The sequence below is a fragment of the Xenopus laevis genome, chromosome 5S (assembly GCF_017654675.1).
Source record: "Xenopus laevis strain J_2021 chromosome 5S, Xenopus_laevis_v10.1, whole genome shotgun sequence".
NCBI lineage: Eukaryota > Metazoa > Chordata > Amphibia > Anura > Pipidae > Xenopus > Xenopus laevis.
This window is the reverse complement of record NC_054380.1, coordinates 8,568,587-8,587,915: the sequence shown is the minus strand read 5'-3', so window position 1 is coordinate 8,587,915 and position 19,329 is coordinate 8,568,587. Positions and strand designations below refer to the sequence as shown.

At 37.5% G+C, this 19,329-nt stretch overlaps 1 protein-coding gene across 1 annotated transcript; it reads right to left on the bottom strand.

Moving 5' to 3' along the window:
- Nucleotides 1-1,019: 1,019 nt before the first annotated feature.
- Nucleotides 1,020-4,924, bottom strand: LOC121394348 (cAMP-dependent protein kinase type 2-like). Its single transcript, XM_041565175.1, has 9 exons — nt 4,378-4,924; nt 3,999-4,093; nt 3,300-3,467; nt 2,697-2,788; nt 2,558-2,620; nt 2,205-2,337; nt 1,897-2,058; nt 1,634-1,756; nt 1,020-1,169 (listed from the first exon to the last, which is right to left on the bottom strand). The coding sequence occupies exons 1-9, from the start codon at nt 4,922-4,924 to the stop codon at nt 1,020-1,022; spliced, it is 1,533 nt and encodes a 510-aa protein (XP_041421109.1).
- Nucleotides 4,925-19,329: the final 14,405 nt, after the last annotated feature.

The window sequence follows — 19,329 nt, the reverse complement described above, 5'->3', positions numbered from 1 at the left end:
ACATACTAATGTCTCAATTATACCCTAACCTTTAATTTGTAAACTCTAATTTGTAAGGCCCTCTAATCCTATTGTATTCTGTAACCCTTGTTTGTTATCCACCATTTATACCCTGTTTGTTATAACCAAGGTAAAGGGCTTGTGGATGGTAGGACATAGGAAGGACAGTAGGTAGGACATAGGAAGGACAGTAGGTAGGACATAGGAAGGACAGTAGGTAGGACAGTAGGTAGGTAGGCAGGTTTGGTGTTGATCCCTGTGACTGACGTCTCTTCCAGTCATACAAGATGGCAGCTATGTCAATCTCCCCTGAAAATCCCTGTGAAATAAAATACATCAGTTATTAAGATGATCATCTGGTAGAATGGACAGTTACATGAGATGCACCCATATCCCTATGTATGAATTACCCATCGACTTAACTGTACAAGGTTGGGAATACTCAGATACCAAAAGTACTGTTGCAGCGGGGGGGGGCAGCAAGTTAACTTTTTAGTTGATGTCCCAATGGTTGTGTATATTGTTATGTCTGCAGCTGAACTATAGCTCTGATCTGTAGTGTATGGCTCTAAAGTTATAAAACTACAACTCCCAGCATTCTAACAGCAACATCTCCAAGCCAAATGAGACACTTCATTACAGTAAGTTGCCTGTCTGCATTCATATTGTAGATGGTTAAACATTGGTCACTGATTCTGTTGTGTGATTTTAATGTGTTTCTATGTTTTTCTGTAATTAAGTCATTATATATCCACTTACCTCATGGATATTCAAACGTACAGATGGATTCTGTGCCGGTAATGGACACTTCTGTTGATTAGTCAATGTGCTGTTGCCTTGTGCTGGATCAGAATAGGGATCATGGGTAGCGATGGGTGAATAAATTCAGCTGGCGATAATTTGCGGTGAATTTCTGCATTTCGCAAATTTTTCAAGAATTTATCCCTGTTTCGTGAATTTCGCAGGAAATTCAGGTTTTTTTTGGCGAAGTGAAACTGGAGAAATCCGCCCATCACTAATCATGGGTTTTTAAAGTCTTGCAATTCTTTACATATGAATGATAACCCCTTAAACTGATCCTGTTGGCTGGTAGAAATGGGAGTCTTGTCTTCATCAGAGCCGACTAGTTCCTTGTATGGAACAGGGTCCTGTATTTGCTTTGCTGGAGGCTGAAAGAGGAAAGATTTTATTAGAGATCAACAAAGACCAATATCTAAATATTTAGTTTCCCTTTTTATAACCACACCCATCTGAGCCCTATCCTCAAACTCCCCCTAGACCTCTCAAGAAGGTACTTTCTCTACATAGCTTTTTCTTAGAACATGAAGAAACATTACCATATCCCCAATTGTGTCAGAAACAAATAAATGTGTGGGGCACCATTTTTTTTTTTTGCTCACAGGTATATACAAGCTTGGGGGGGGGCACATGCACAATACACCCCAACTATTGTTATTAGTAAACCTTGAGAGAAGAAAAATGGCAGGACTGTATCTTGGTTTAGTTAATTTTATCTTTTTATAGAAGAAGAGCAGTGGCCCAAGGCAAAAAAATAGCTCTTTTGCTTTTGTGTTCTGATCAGTGATATTAATGGGCCTAAACTAACCAGAATCAAATAAGAAAAATGACTTACTAGTATAACAGGAGACTCCGTTTCTCTTGCTTCTAGGGCGTCCCAGTTAATGGGCCCAAAAAATGGATGTTTCCTTATGGAGAGAACATACTTTCTCCTTTCAGACCAAATGTTGCATGTTAGCTATGAAAAAAAAAAAAAGATTAATAAATATCATATAGATTAACATCAAAGAGCTTACTTGTCCTTTAAATCCCAGAACTTGTGATGCATACACATTTTGGATTCAACTCAGCAATCTAACAAATCAGCATTATACTCACCTTCAGGATAATGTCCCTGAGGTCAGGGTCGAGGTTCTCTAAACATTTTTTGCCCTCTGGTAAATGTAGATATTCTGCATTCAACTGAGTAGCCAACCGGAACATTACTACTCCCAGTGAGTAATAATCTGCACAGCCGTCATACATCTGCTTGTAGAGCATCTGCAAGTGCACCAATGAGAGAGTTTAGTAGGGGAACCATTTAAAGGATTAATATATATATAATTGAGTCCTTACTCTTGATGTGATATTCTGTAATATAAACTTTTATAAACATAGCACAATAACAAGAGAAAATGGTAACTTACCTCAGGAGCTATGTACCCAGGTGTTCCAGCTCGGCCTTTGGCCATTCCATAGGACGTTTTTAGAGCGAGACCAAAATCCGCTACCTTAATATGACCTTTGTCATCAAGCAAAACATTCTCCAGTTTTATGTCCCTGTAAGAAAAGAGTGTAGGTCATATAAGTCCTATTGGCTTGTAAGTTATCTGGTCAATAACACAGGGCACTGGTTCAGCCTTCCAGCCCATTAGAAGTGGTGTATAAAATCACTCAGTGCCAATCCCTGATCACACTACCCCACTGGGCAGAACATTCCCACCGCTGTATATATGGCAGGTTTGAGGTTTAGCTCCCAGCTGATAACGAGGCTACTTACCGATGGATAATAAAATGGTAATGCAGGAACGTCAGTGCGCAGATTATTTCTGCTGCCATGAACCTAATGAAGGAAAAACAGTCTATTAGAATTTAGTATTTTTATCAGACAAACACAAATAACTTTCCATGCTACCTACCTTATTGTGTCGATATCAACGGAATTTCCATCACGAATAAGACCAAATAAGGTTCCTCCAGATGCATATTCCATAACGAAATAAATGCTGTCCTGTTAGAGAAAACAAAAAAGAGAGCAGAGGTTACAATAGAGGAATGGAGCCCCCCAACAGGATACAGAGTATGGGCAGTACAACTCTATAGTAAGGTGAGCAGATCATCTGAACTATCAAGGCCCCTTCCAAAGCATTGGTAAGATTATGGGCATCTGGACTCAGGTCTTACTCATCGGAATGGGGTCTGGAAAAATCCTGACCCTGTTGTTCCCTGCCTGCAAGCCAGCTGCCCACAGCCAACACCGCTCCCTGCACCACTGCTGTGTGGTCTACTGTGGAACACACCACCATTTTTAATTGTTAGCAGCAAAAGAAGAAGTGCTGGGGTGGAGCAGGAGTGGCAGTGACTTACCCAACCCCTCGAGTCGGGTAGCCAGTGAGCCCTAAGTAACCCAGTCCGACTCTGGACACAGACATATAAGTCAATCCCTCATGTATTTAGATGACCTAGTGGACTGTCTGTATGGAAGGGCAGACAATGAAAAAGACAAATCACGTCATTGGTACCTCAGTCTGAAATGCTCCAAAGGCTCTTGTAAGGAAGGTGCAGTCCTGTGCTATTTCCAGTATCTTCTTCTCAGACATAACGCTGTTCCTCCTGCCTAACAGTGGCCTCTTCTTAATTATTTTTATGGCAACCCACTGTCCTGTGAGAAGGTCTCGTGCCAGGACCACCTGAAGGAGATAGAAGGGAGAGATGAGATGGCAAGTTACAGGGTCAGTCATTTGCCAGAATAAGTATGTAATTATGTGACAATTAGAATAGAATGCTTAGCTGGGGTTGTTATTCTGCTCTTTGTGATGCATTATGACATAGTAATGACACTTAATACTACTATTAGTTTCACCCACCAAGAGCTCATACACTCAGAATCACTACACATATATATGTAATGGTTAATGTGGGATTTTTGAGCTGTAGTTAAACAGAAATCTTAATAGTTGAGGTTTGACAGCAGTGATTTGGGTTTGTTTGGGTTAATATTTACCCACTCATACAGTGTCATTTATTCACCCCCTATGCACTTTTATAATTATATCACTGTGGAATTTTGTGATCTTTATGTGTCAGCCTTCAGCCACAGTATCTACATACGGACACATCATTTACTGGTACATTTCAATATCCTTATCACTGATACTATAGGAAGTGTGATATCCTGTATTTCTACATGATTTTATCTGTTAGTGGTGCACATAATGTACCTTTCCAAAGGCTCCTTCTCCAAGGACTTGATGGAAACTGAATCTGTTTATTGACAATGTGGTGTCAATGGGGATGGTACTTCCACCTGTTGGAGCTGAATAAAAAAGAAGTATTAGAAAGTAACAAGTACACCCGGAGCCTCATAGTGTTAAACTTTTATAATTTCATTAGGGAGCAAATGGCAGTTAAATGTCAGTTGGAGATGCTTTGCCTGAGCAGCACTAGATACACAACCCAGAAAGTACAGGGATTCTCTATGGGGTTGATGGGTGGCTAGGAAAACTAATAGGCAAGTTATCTCTGACACTTGTAAGAAACACTCTGGGAAGCGCATTCATCTATTTTATATCCAGTATAAATCTCTGATTCTCTACTTACTTGGTGCAGGTTGGGTTTCTGTGTCATCGGTGGATTGTGTTGCACTTCTGAATCTTTTCACTTTTACATCTTCTTCTTCTTCTTCTTCTTCGTCTGATCTAAGACGCTTTATTCCTTGGTTGGGGAAAGGACCAAAGAGCTTCCCTTTCTCCCAACTGCATGGAGCGCGTTGGCTTGATTGAGCAATATTATCAGGCGTGTTGGCTTGCAGCTCGGGCAAGTCTCTGGCAGGTGTCATTTCTGGTGGGCTGAGGTCTCCAGGTTGGGTCCTGCTCTTCTTTATCGGGATGATGTTTTCCTCACCGCTTTCCTCTCGCTTTCTCTTTGTTTGCGCGACCATCTTCTCCTCCTGTTGCTCCTTATTCAAAGATGATCGAGTGAAAGCAGCCTTTATCTTCCTATGGATGTTTCTCAGGGCAGTGAAAAATCTGTCTTTGAAACCCGGGGTCTTGCGTATCCCAGTGTTTTCACTCTTCTTGCTTTCACTGCCATGTAATCTGCTTTTTCTTTCTTCTACTTGCATTCTTTCTCTGCTGTCTTCTGTCATTTTATATTTTTCAAGGTTTGAACTAATTTTGTTATTTGCAAAGTCTATCAAAGTAAGAGAAATAGTAACACTACTCCTCCTTCTTCGACAACTTCACAAACACTGAACAGGAAGTGACCGTTAGTAGCTCTTACCAGCTGTGTTGATGACATCACAATGACTTTGCGTTTGTTTATCTGTGATGTCATAATGAGCTGTTGTTTATCTGTGATGTCACAATGGGCTGTTTATCTGTGATGTCATAATGGGATGTTGTTTATCTGTGATGTCACAATGGGCTGTTTATCTGTGATGTCATAATGGGATGTTGTTTATCTGTGATGTCACAATGGGCTGTTTATCTGTGATGTCATAATGGGCTTTTGTTTATTTGTGATGCCAAAATGGGTTGCTATGCTGGTGTTTGTGTGTCATATTATCTTATGCAGCAGTATAACACATGGCTAGTGATGGACGAATTTGCGTTGTTTTGCTTTGACGAAAAATTAGTGGATCTTGTGCAAAATTCGCAAAACGTCGGAAAATTCGTGAAACGGCGCGGGCATCTCGTTTTTGACACCGGTGTCAGTTTTTTTGACTCCGGCGTCCGTTTTTTGGCGAAAATGCATCTGCGCCCAAAAAAACTGACGCTGGCGTCCATTTTTTTTTTGTCGCCGGCGAATTTTCGCGCCCGTTTCTCAAATTTATTCGCCGATGGCAAATCGCGCAAATTCGCGCTTGGCGAATAAATTCGCCCATCACTACACATGGCAATGCCTGTTTATTATGCTGTATAAAAAAAGGTAACGTAAAGGTAAATACACCACAAATCACCAGACATCACTGTGTATCAAGCTGTTTGATTTTTAGCAATCGTGTACCTCTGTGTAACAATCTGGTGTCATTGGAAGCAGCCAATCAAAATGCTATGGGAAAATACAGCATTTGTTCATTGCAGGTTTTCTGCATTTTTTCCACCCTAAAGTTCTTGCTGCTTGAATTTTTCCCATTTATGAATGGATTATGCAAGGTTTTAACTAGTGTAAAATAACAGCATCAAATCTGGCGTTTGCGCAGCGTAAAATAAAAAAATATATATTTTAATAAAGTCGCCATTTATTTCATACAGCTTTTTACACAATTTTTCTGGCTTTAATTGTTTTGACACAGTATAATAAATAGGCCATAAAATATAGTTATTAACCATTATCTTTAGTTCCAAAATGAAATATACAAAACCACGATATTTAAAGCAACGGTCTTACAGGAAAACTATAAATATAATATGACGCTTGGTCCAGGGGTTAAGTGGGAAATTCACTATAACAATTAACTTTTAGCATGTCATAGAAAATACATTTCTCCAATGAAATACATGAAATCACAACTATTTAAAGCAAAATCTTAGAGGAAAGCTAAAATATATAATAAGGCACCAGGTTTATGGGTTAAAGGGGAAATTCACTTTAACAATGAACTTTAACATGTCATAGGAACAAGTATCCTCATACAGTCTCTGATTGGTCTTCATATATTATTATTTGTACTTTTTCAATTTCGCTGCTTTGTGTGACTCTACACTACAGAATGTCAGTGAATATCAGTAACAGAAATAATAAAAATCGGTGGCCTGTAGATCACTGATAAAGACAAGCAGTATTTTAAATTGATTTAAAAAATGTTTTAAAAAATATAATTATGCAAGAAAGAGAAATGTTGATTAGAGCTGGACAATCTCTATCATAATAAACAGTCATTTCAAGGGTAAATCTACTGAAGTCTAATACAGGTATTTCCTTGGTTTCAATGATATTTCCCGAAAAAGTGCAGAATTATTGACTGAATTACCAAAATCATTTGCATGGGCGGATGGTACATGACTTACCCATTAGAGACAACCCATATTACAGGTATGGGATCCATTATCTGGAAACCCGTTATCCAGAAAGTTCTGTATTACGGAATGGCCATCCTTATTGGAAGAAGAACCAGCCTATTGGGTTTATTTAATATTTAAAGGATTTTCTAGTAGACTTACGGTATGAAGATCCACATTATGGAAAGATCCATTATCCGGAAACCCCCTCTTAAGCATTCTGGATAGCAGGTCCCATATCTGTATAACTGTATTACTATGGGAAATTAAAATGAGAAAAAAAAACCTGCTGAACTTTAACACATAAGAGCTTGTTTATGACCACAAGTGCATGAAGATCCACATTATGGAAAGATCCATTATCCGGAAACCCCCTCTTAAGCATTCTGGATAGCAGGTCCCATATCTGTATAACTGTATTACTATGGGAAATTAAAATGAGAAAAAAAAACCTGCTGAACTTTAACACATAAGAGCTTGTTTATGACCACAAGTGCAACCATGGACACAATGTAACATGTGTTAAATATATTTTTGGATGGGATGAGCGTTAGTGCTCGATGCTGAGATCTAACACACTGTGGAAACTGAATGTGACAAAATCTGACTTTTCTTTAACACCACAGGAAAAGGAGTAATAGCCTGTAGTCCATGTATGGCCACGATTAGTCCAGACAGAGCACCACACGTGTCATTTATCCATCTCAGCTACTAACAGGTTGATGTATTAGAACATGTTTGCCATTAGCTGGAGGAAAGGTGGGTGAATTGTGATACAGACAATTTTGTCTCTGGTGAAAGCAGGGTGCCTCCTGCATTATTATCTATTGGTCTCAGACTTTGGGGCACATTTACTAAAAGGCGAATTGTGTTTTTTTGGCAAAAATTTACCAAAATGACAATTTGCTAGTGATCGGAGATATTCAGCATTTCGCCACCAGCGAATAAATTCACGAAATTCATAAAAAAAATACCGCGCGGCAGAATAGTTGTGCGCATAAAAATTGTCAAGCATCAAAATTATTTAGACGCCCATTGGCTTTAATGTATTTGGACAAAATAGGCGCGTGTATGGGTCAGTGCTATAGGCAGAGGGTGGTTTTTTAGTTTGGGGAGGCTAAAAGCCAAACAAAGGAACAGATCGAAAATCAGTATTCAAGAGCTAATACGGGACACACACTATAGGACTCAATTTAAGAATGACCTGCCTTCAGTTGGAACACTGAGCATAACTGGATAATATCACCCATAGAGTTAAAGGAGCAATATTGTGTAAAACCATCTGTGTTGCTGAATTTATGTGATTTACATGTACGAAAAAAGCTGTTATGTTTTGTTTCATATGCAGAAGCCTAAACCCTGTACCTTGTGTAGAACTTGTGCCAATACAGAGCTAGAAATGAGAAAGGCTGAATTATTTGTGTCAAACTTTGTGCACTGTGCAGGAGTCCCTATTTTGTACAGGTATGGGACCTGTTATCCAGAATGCTCGGGAAAGTGAGGGGGTTTAACGACTTTTTACTGTGGTGTGGGCGTAATTTGGGGTGGGGCTTGGTGGAAAGATCTGGGGTGGGCGGGGACCAAGGGGCCCAGAAAATGTTGCTCTATGGGGCCTGTGATTTCTGATGGCGGCCCTGTCCTTGAGAGCCCAGAACAGGGGCTTGGGTGGGCAGGTAGGGTAAGAAAATGCTCTTCTAGATTATCTTTGAAGATCAAATGCTGTCCAATGATCAATGACTTTTTGTTGGACATTAGCCTACATATCAATAAATATTCATCCTGAGAAAATTGCAGTCTGCTTGTGAATAAGATATCTGCCTGTCAGTCATCAAACAAGCACATTTTCCATTAAATAATCAACATATTTATATACGGCTCTTTTGTACAAATCATTAACGTTTTTGCACTTGAGTCGTTCTGTGCTGAAATGATGTCTCTGTATCTCAATGCCTCATTAGTTCTGACATGAAAACATAATCGAGACTAGCGTTCCATACATGCGTTTATGATCGCTGATGTGTTTTGATTTAAAGGCTGACTCGTTGGTTTAATATTAATTGCCAGTCTATTTAAAGACTTTGGATTAAAAAAACAAATGTCAAAGGTGGAAGTGCAGGAAGCCGGTCCCTTTTAGCCTTTAATAAAAACATTGTAAAGATTCCACGGAAATTCTTGCATTTCCAGGATTTAATAAAAATCTAATTAATCACTGGACTGTTTGTTTGCATTTGGGAAAAATATCATTAACTACATATAGATGTTTCCATGAATCTTTAATATTTTGATAAATATTAGGCTTTTTGCTTGAAATAAATTACCGTAAATACTTCTTCGTCATTTCCATGCAGACCATAATGGACGTTTCTCAGAATTTTGCACTGTATTTCTGTTTATAGATTTTTATACATTTTATTGTACTTGTAAACTCCATGCATTGAACAGCACAGCTCTATTCACAAAATGCCAAATAAATTCTTCCTTCCCAAACATCTAAGAGAAAGTCCATGCTGCTAAGAGCACATACGGATACAGTACATATTGAAGGCAATATTTTTAGACATACGTTTATGACCTAGGCCACGAGTAGTGATGGGCGAATTTGTCCTGTTTTGCTTGCCGAAAAAATCGCGAATTTCCTGTGAAATTCACAAAACACATAGAAGTCAATGGGCATCAAAATTATTTTTACGCGGGACAATTTTTATGTGCACTACTATTCTGACATGCCCCAAAATATATTTGATGCGCCAGATTTTTTGCCAGAGAATTTTGTGTCAGTGTCGAGAATTTATTCGCCGGCGGTGAAACGTGGAATTCACGCCTGGCAAATTCGCACCTGCCTAATTTATTCGGCCATCACTAGCCACGGGTAATTACAGTTTCCAGTAGCGACAAATCAGGTCTTTTATTTTATTTTCTAACTTGCAACAGTTCAAAATCAATTGCTGATGCATTGCTATTGGCAACTGCACTTTAAAGTTTAGCGCTTATGCTTGTAAATCAGCCTATTAGTTCATGACTGTAACCATATATAAATATGTATATATATATATATATATATATATATATATATATATATATATATATATATATATATATATATATATAGTAATAGAATGCTGATGCACACCAGGATTTTCTTTTTGAAAAGAAAATCCTGGTGTGCATCAGCATTCTATTACTATATAAGTCATTCTGTCTTTGCACCCAGGTGAAGTTTTTTCTAAGTGTGTGCTCAAGCCTTTATATATATATATATATATATATATATATATATATATATATATATATATATATATATATATATATATATATGTATGTATGTGTATATATATATATATATATATATATATATATGTATATATATATGTGTGTGTGTATATATATATGTGTGTGTGTGTATATATATATATATATATATATATATATATATATATATATATATATATATAGACAGAAAGTCTGGTCTTATTTTAAATATTACATTCTGATACCTTTCAATTGAGTTAATGATCGTGTGAGCAAAGAAAAATAATATGTTTAAGTGGCACAGCAGAAATTCATGTTCCAATGTAAAGGCTTCTATTCTTATGAAATACCCTATAAGCTCATATTCTCCCACTGGGTTCTAAAGCACAGCTATAGGAAGTAGAGTCCTGCGCGGGTCCATTTTTTGGAACCTGTACCCGACCCGTACCCGCAACCTGCAATCCACAACCCAGACCCGCGACCATCAAGAATCAGGAAGTGATTGTAAACCAGAAGTGACGTCATCAGAAGTGGGCGTGATCAGAAAAAAGGAGTAAAACAGGAAGTGCTTATATAGTAAACCGGAAGTGACATCATCAGAAATAGGCGTGATCAGAAAAAAGGAGTAAAAATCCCTGCAGCTGGAAATTCCACCCGCAATCTGCAGGGTACCGCAGGTTTTTGCGGGTAACCCGTGGGTACCCAACCCGCTGCAGGACTCTAATGGGAAGTGATGATCTGATGCAATTGGCTATGACTGTTACTGGAGATCATCATAATAACGTAGGTTTATGATTAGCATGCCAAGCCAAGGGGTTTGGTATAATCTACACAGTGAGGAGAACATGGTGACCAAAGCTTTGCTTCCTTTGCCTTCTTCTGGGCGGGTTCCCTCTAGATGTTGAAACATTGTTGCTGGGAGTTTTGCCATTCAGTCACAAGAGCATTAGAGAGGTTTGGCACTGATGTTGGGGATCACATTCAGGGATCCAATTCATCCCAAATGGGTTCAGTTGGTTTGAGGTCAGGCCTCTGTGCAGTCAGGTTCTTCTCATCTCAGCAAACACATTATTTATGGACCTGGCTTTGTACTTGGGGCATTATTATGCTAAAACAAGAAGGACCTTCCAAAAAAGAATGCAAATATATAGTAGGGGGTTCAGTTGCTTTTGACCATATCACAAAGTGTGGGGTTATTTAATAAACTCCGAATGCAAAAATCACAAAAAATCTTGATTTCTTTTTTATATATAAAATCGGACTTTTAAAAAATCGCGATTTTTTCTGAATTTATTAAACCCAGAGGATGGAAAAGTCCGAATCTGAAAATCCGGCATCTCAGACCTGTCGAGGTTGCATATAAGTCAATGGGAGAAGTCCCAATTACTTTTTTGATGTGCGCTGGGTTTCGTGAAATACCCGGGTGAAAATTCCATAGAAATTGGATAAAAATCTGAAAAAATCGTGAAAATCTGAAAGCAAATTTTCGGGAAAATTTAATAATAAATAAGCATAAAAAAACCCGAGCAGATTTGATCGGAGTTTGTAGCAGAAAATATTGAGATAAATTCGGACTTTGATAAATAACCCCCTTATATAAATGTATTCTTATTGTAAAGGTTTAGGGGTTGTCTAAATGGCTTTTGAGGGGTTAAATTCAAACAGTCAAGTGATGGAGTAGAATATACAAGCTTCTCTGTGCAAAATAAGGATTGCTTCCTCTGTTCTACTCTTGACCCATTAAAATGTGATTACCAACCGTATATAATGCCTCACCGCTTCAGAAACTAAAATATTTATAGCATTCCTTCCAAGTTTTTCAGATTGTAGGCTTGTCTGGTGCTAAGAAATAGCCTTATATCAGCTAAACCTGCTATCACATATTACTGTGCCAAGAGAAAAAGAAATATGTTTCTATCTGTACATTAGGCAAAGCAGAAGGCAATCACCCAGCCAAAACAGAGAACTCCAAAATTATACTCATTTATCAAAATCATTTCTATGGCATACACATATTTTACTACTTTGCGACATTCAGGTTATTTTGTATCATCATTTTATACTTTCAAGGGTGAGCGTCCGCATCTATAAGAAATGTTATTAATATTACAGATCAGGTATAAAAGCCAGTCTAGAGTGAATTTAATCCCCCTGATATTGAAGTGAATATTTAATATGTATATTTAAAGTAATTCTGCACTGGAAAACAGAAGCTTTTACAGAAACTGTGTTTTTCCACCAAGGCTTCCCAAGTAGTGATAGGTGAATAAACTTGCCAGGCGCGAATTCGCGTTGAATTTCCGCATTTCGCCGCCGGCAAATAAATTAGCGAAACTGTCGAGAAAATTTGCAGTCGCAAAATCTGCTGCGTCAAAAAAATTTGTGCGCACGTCAGAATAGTCGAGTGCATAAAAATTGTCGTGCGTCAAAATTATTCAGAACTTTAATGCATTTGGACAAAATAGGCGTGCGTCTAAAAATTGACATAATATAATAATAATAATTTTGACTCCCATTAACTTCAATGTGCTTCACAATTTTTTCATGGGAAATTCGCTAATTTTTCAGGGAAGCAAAATGGGACAAATTCGCCCATCACTATTCCCAAGGATGGCTTTAAAGGACCAGTAACAAAAAAAATTTTTAAAAGAAAAATGTGTTACTTTTTAACGAAAATAAAACACCAAGACAGTTTTGACTTTTAAATCTCAACGCTTTTATTAAGAAATTACTTACAGATTCTGTGAATGCACTCCTCGTCAGAAACGGCGACAGGGCGACGATCCATTGTGCGGCACTCGATTTCTCCTCCCTGCCTTGTATAGGAGATAGCCAAGGAGGAGAAATCGAGCACCAGACAATAGATTGTCGCCGTTTCTGAAGAGGAGTGCATGCAGAGAGTCGCTAAGTAATTTCTTAATACAAGCTTTGCGATTCAAAAGTTAAAACTGTCTTGGTGTTTTATTTTCATTAAAACAAACAAATTTTTTTTAAAATTTTTTTATGTTACTGGTCCTTTAACACAATATGAACAAAGTCCAGCCCATAAATCTAATTTTATCATTTAGAAAGGACTATTTGCATAGAATGTAACAATTTGGTGGAAGAAGAGTCAATGGAGCAGATTTACTAAAGGGCGAATTGTCGCCATCGACCGATTCACACACTTCACTACCACTAAGCGAATTCATTAAAATGCGAAGTTGTGACCTAGGAGCCGAACGCTGATGACATTTTTCACTAGCAATACTTCTTCAGTGCCAGCATTTTCATAGCGTTGGTTTATGTCTAGCAAAAAGTCGCTAGTAATCTTATGCTTAGATCAATTTGAATAGGGCGGTCTTTATTAGAGAAATACAAATGCTTGAAGTGGCCACTTTTTATTACAAATGTCCCAGGAACCTTAATAAAGACAGAAGAGATCCTCTAATGTCCTACATATGAGCCCACCCTAAAACAAATGTTCCATGGCCCTCAAATGTCTGGAGAAAAAATGTTAACACAAAAAAATTCAATTTAGGATTTTTTCAGACAATCCTGTTTAAAAAAATGAAAAGTCGCCAGCGTTTTTTTCGACTTTAATGCACTTCTGGCAGACAGGATATGATGTCAGTGACGTAAGATTGAGGAGGATGAAACTTCATTTTAGCAGTTCTCCTAGTCTGAGGTGGTGAAGGAAATTCTGGTGAAAGAGGTAACGCTCAGTAAAATCCGCATTTTAGTGAATTTGTTGGAGCAACGACCATTCGCCTGAACGAAAAGTCACTTAGCGATAAAGTGCGAATGAACGCTAGCAATGGTCTCTTTCACTCGTGAATTGTCGTCGGTGCCTGTTAGTGAATTGCCAATGTCCCTGCGGATGTGATTTCTGTCGAAAAGTCGCTAGCATAAGCCACTTCGCCCTTTAGTAAATCTGCCCCAATGTATCTTCTTGAACTCTGTATCTACATTATTTTTCCCATTTTTATTTGTAATTTCATGAAGCCAAATGTAGGTAGAAGTGATGATCATTAATGGTATCCCTCTCCATAGGATTAAAAAGATTCATCATCATCTCTTTGACGGGTTTCAGTTATTGGAGATACTAGGGAGGATTGTGGATGCACACCTAAGGCCAATTTCAAAAAGTTTAAAGCCTTTTTTTGTCACAAAGTTATGATCATAATATTGATAAGCCACCATACCACGTCAAGGTAAAACCCCACATGGTGGTCCCTAACTTATTTATCTTTAGTCATAGTAAAAAAGGTACATTACCTCTCTGAGTAGTAACAATTCTTTATGTAAACATCTCCTGTGCTTTGGTTTCAAACTCTGTGCTAAAATCTTCCCCCGCCAACTGCTAAGCGGCTTTTAAGTGGGAGAGACTGCCTTAACCAACGCCCATTTTAGAAAAGTAGAAATCAGGTGTTGTAATTAAAAATCAAAGTAGAGTGATATGTGCAGAAAGCAAAGAATGAAAGGGTGTAAAAGAGAAATAGATGAAAGACAGTAGTTGTGTGTGTACATAGAAAAGTGTCTAATGGGACGTTGGTTATTGGAGATGTCTAATGATTAGTGATGGGCGAATTTGCGCCGTTTTGCTTTGCCGAAAAATTTGCGAATTTCTCGCCCGATTTTTACGCCTGCGACGATTTTTTTGACGCTGGCCCCCTTTTTTTTTTACGCTGGCGCTTGTTTTTGAAGTTGGCGTCCGTTTTTTCGTGAAATTGTTTTTTTTGACGCCGGCGATTTTTTGACGCCGGCGAATTTTTGCAGCGATTTTCGCAAATTTATTCGCTGGCGGCGAATCGCGCAAATTGGCTGTGAATTCGCGCCTGGCGAATAAATTCGCCCATCACTACTAATGATTTAGAGAGTGAGATTTAGGACTGAGGCAGTGGAAGCATGAAGGCCAGTTAGGGGCATATTAATCAAGGGTCGATTTTCGAATTGAAAAAATTCTAATTCAAAAAGATCAACTGAAATTAAGTCGAAGTAACTGTGCATTCGCTTGAATTCAATTTGAAGTTTTTCCCCCAAAAAAAAAATCGCCATCTAAAACCTGCCGAATTGCTGTTTTAGCCTATGGGGGAACCCCTAGAACCTATTTGGAGTCAATTGTTGGACTTTGAAAAATCAAAGGGTTTTTTGGAAAAACTTTGAACCTAATTCGATAGAATGCACTGTTACTTCGATTGGTACGATTCTAATTACATTGAAAACAGACCTATTCAGCCAAAAAAAAAACTTTGATTGATTTTGATTGGTCATTTTTAATTTGAATTTCGAAATTACAGGAGTTCAAAAAAAACTCTGATTACTTCGAAATTCGATCCTTGATAAATCTGCCCCTAAATCTATATTTTTTTTTTACATTTTTTTTTACACTGACATGCCTGATTCTACTGACTGAAAAGAAAACATGATAGTCTGTATCTGTTCATAGGAACAATTTCCCCACCCCCACTTAGGCTCACAGTGTAATGCCGCCACCACTCACTCACTTTGTTCTATTGTGAAACACTGATTCATTCACTGGGCCACAATATAATAATTATAATTTATATACTACTAATAAACTTAGGGGGTTATTTATCAAGGTCTGAATTTATCTCAGTATTTCTAATATCCAACTCTGAGGAACTCCAAATTCCCGAATGGACCTTATTTATGAAAAAAAAAGTCATAGGGTTGGGCAAAACTACAATTTTTTCTGAGTTTTCTGAGGTTTTTGTGCCGAAACCCTAGAATCATCAGACATCAGCACAGACACTGGGACCTTCCCCGTTGACTTATACAGGACCTCGAGAGCTTTTAGATGCCGGGGTTTCGGATTCTGAGCTTTTAGGCCATGGGACTTTAATAAATCTTGAAAAATTTGTAGTTTTTTTTTTTTGCTCAGAAAACTACGAATTATTCGAGGTTCAGATATTCAGAGCTTGATAAATAACCACCATCATTTTCTGCTTGTGTGGAGTAAAGTATTCCCTCATAGTCCTGTGATCCCCGCAGCTTGGATCTAAAGTAAATCTCTTAAAAAAGAAAAAATAACAGCTCGGGGGGCGTTATTTATCAAAGCCGAATTTATCTGACTATTTTAAAAAGTCCATCATGATTTTATTGGATCAGGGACAAACACGAAAAAATCAAGAGAAAATCCGAATTGTACGATTTTTTTAAGATTTTTTCCTGAATCGTTAATTTTTTTCTGACTTTTTCCCCCAAAAAAGCCCAAAATAGTTGGATTTTCAGGCTAATTCCAGCACAGACCACAGAAACTTCCAAATAGAATAGGGACCTCTCTCATTGACTTATATACAACCTTGGCAGGTCTGAGATGCCTGGTTTTCGGATTCTGACTTTTTCCATCCTCTGGGTTTAATAAATTTCCGAAAATTACATTTTTTCCCATGAAAAATTCAGATTTCATAGGTAAAAAAAACTCAAATTTTTCAAATTTTTTGCATTTGGACTTTAAGAAATAATCACCATAATCTAAATGGGAAGAATAAAAACTGTTAATAAATATTGACAGTGAATCCCTTAAATCTTTATAAATATCAAGGGTATTTTATGACAATGGTACGTATAAATGACCATGGTATTTTTATGAACTAGAACACACTACTAATGCTGGTGATACCGTCTTAAGTTTAGCCACAACACAGCAAAGAAAATAATGGGGATCGAGAGACTTACAGATGCAGCCACTTTGGTTTGTCTGTTTGACACAGAATAACTAAACACAGATATCACATTTATCTCATTTAACACAGAAAACTGTGACATAACATCCCATCTAATTAAAGCATTCACCATTGTGAACAATGGTGCTTTGGTATGCTAATGAAAAGGTTAAATGCATTAAATGAGTTAAGATAACTTTAGATAACACAGTTTCTTCAATTAACTCTGAGTCATGACGCATTTAACTCACAAATCCAAGTGGCTTCATCTGTATTTGCGCCATTATTTTGCAAATGACTTTATAATTGAAAGCCCAAGTGATATTGTTGTAAATGGGACTATTTTACCTTTTTCAATGAAAAGGTCTGTTGGACTGCTTGCTCTGTTTAATTGTTTGCTTTGTATCTTGGCACCTTATCAATAAAAGGTATCAAGGGGGGAATTTACCATACGCTTTTCTCATTAAATTCAGTTACAAAGAAAATATAGATTTCCACATGATAGCAGAAAAAAATAAATACAAATAAAAATATTTGTACCGATGTGCATTAGCCGTCAGCAAGCATTAAATGAGACTGTGTTCCTTTTCCCAATAGAAGTAAAAACACCAGGGAATATATTGGATTTTAAATTAAATTAATACGTATTACTTATTTACTAAATAGTTTGTATTTTTTAGTCCCCAATGATGTTTTAATTTTTTTAACACCCAAACATTTTTAATTTGTATATCCCATGATTTTTTTTAAAAGAAATTTTTTAGTCTCCATAATGTTTAAATTTAGTTCTTTATCCCTAATAAAAAATTGGTATTTGCTATACATATTTTATTTATTTTTAAATCTCATAACTGGTTTTATTTATTTTTTTGTCCCCATAAAACATGTTATCCCTAGTTCACATTTTTATTCTTATTTGTGCAAATTGTTTTGCTCTTTGCGACATATATTACATTCCCCCAATAGACTTTTAGGGGGTTATTTATCAAAGTCCGAATTTATCTAAATTTTTCCTGCTATAAACTCCGATCAAATCCGCTCAGGTTTTCTACGTTTATTTATTATTACATTTTCCCGAAAATTTGCTTTGCAGTAAAAAAATCCGATTTTCACACATTTTTCAGACTTTTTCATCCGATTTTCACGATTTTTTCATAATTTTCACCTGAAAACTTCAGGGTATTGCCCGAAACCCAGCGCACATAAAAAAATCATTGGGTCTTCTCCCATTGATTATATGCAACCTCGACAGGTCTGAGATGCCGGATTTTCAGATTGATTTTTCGTGATTTTTGCATTCGGAGTTTAGTAAATAACCCCCTTAAAGTCCACATTAATGCCTGCAAAAAAAAAAAGCAAGCCTGTTTTGACCCCTGAAATGCCAGTCAAAAGTCCATGCTTCTTATCTGTGCTTTCTGATTGGTTCTTTGTCTGGGATAATTATTCTCCACACAATCACATCATATTGTTAGCTGCTGCTTTGGGTGGGAGAGACACTTTCTGGATTATTTTTTTTCTAGGAACCATTTTACTGCCGCAATAATATTCGGATGGTATAGTTGCATTTTGCACTTCTTCTTTTAAGTTCAGTTATTCACAAACTACAGAACTTTCCCCTTGTTTTGTATGATCTACTTGAACCTGTTGCTTTAAAGAGGTTGTTCACCTTTGAGCATGTAGCATGATATACTGAGACAATTTGCAATTGGTTTTCATTTTTTGTTTGCGGGTTTTTGAGTTATGAAGCTTTTTCTTCAACAGCTCTCCTGTGTCCATTGATAAGTACTGTGTTAGGTAACATATAATCAATAGCTCTGTCATGTAAAGTATAACTGGCCTGTTTCTTCCTGATATGCTTTCTTGCTACTAATGCATATATTGTTCTATAGGTTTTTATTATAATATTTTCCTTAGACTTGGAGTTTCAAAGAAAATTTACAAGCCTAGATGATCAGGTATATCTGAAGCAGTTCTAGGAATCTGACGTAGTACTAATGTGTGTTTTTATTCTCAGGTTGTCTTTGCTGCATTTCTTCATAGTTGGATTTCTTCAAAGTCAGATTTCTTCAAGCATTCAAGAAAGGTCACCATTTCTTCTCACAATTGCCATGTTGAATATATACAATCCAGGATAAACAGGTAAGTATCTAAAGCAGTGTGTAGGACCCATAGGGTTAAGTTTCCCTATGGTCTGAATATCTCCACATGGTTGGAAATCCCCTGCTGTGGATCTAAATTGGATCTGGTCCTTTGTCTCATGTACAATGAGCCCTGCCATCCCGCCGGCAAAATACATTCTAGCTGGAGGGAAGGCATTTAGGGGACATTAGTCACCCGAAGAAGAGGTGATTTGTTGCTGGGCAACTAATCTCGCCCAGTAGCCTCATGTGCCACCACCCTACAAGTTGGGGCACCATTCTACTTGTTAGCAGGGTTCTCCACCCATGAGCCAAAGTGACCAATGTGTCAATATTTGCAGCCTCCTTGTAGTAGTAGTGTGGGCTCCAATGATTCCTGATGCATTATTTGGAGAGTCACATCTGGCTATCACAGTCACATTTGTAAAGTTCTGTTCTAAACAATGTGTCAAGTCAGCGCAGGGGTTCCAAACCCTTAAGCAGATTTTGCTGTTG

Excerpts from the sequence above, each read along its gene's own strand:
- LOC121394348 (XM_041565175.1), bottom strand. The coding sequence starts at position 4,924 with ATGACAGAAGACAGCAGAGAAAGAATGCAAGTAGAAGAAAGAAAAAGC. Across the intron at positions 2,338-2,557 it reads TACCATTTTATTATCCATCG|GGACATAAAACTGGAGAATG; the intron begins GTAAGTAGCCTC and ends CTTTTCTTACAG. Across the intron at positions 1,757-1,896 it reads TCAGGGACATTATCCTGAAG|CTAACATGCAACATTTGGTC; the intron begins GTGAGTATAATG and ends TTTTTTTCATAG.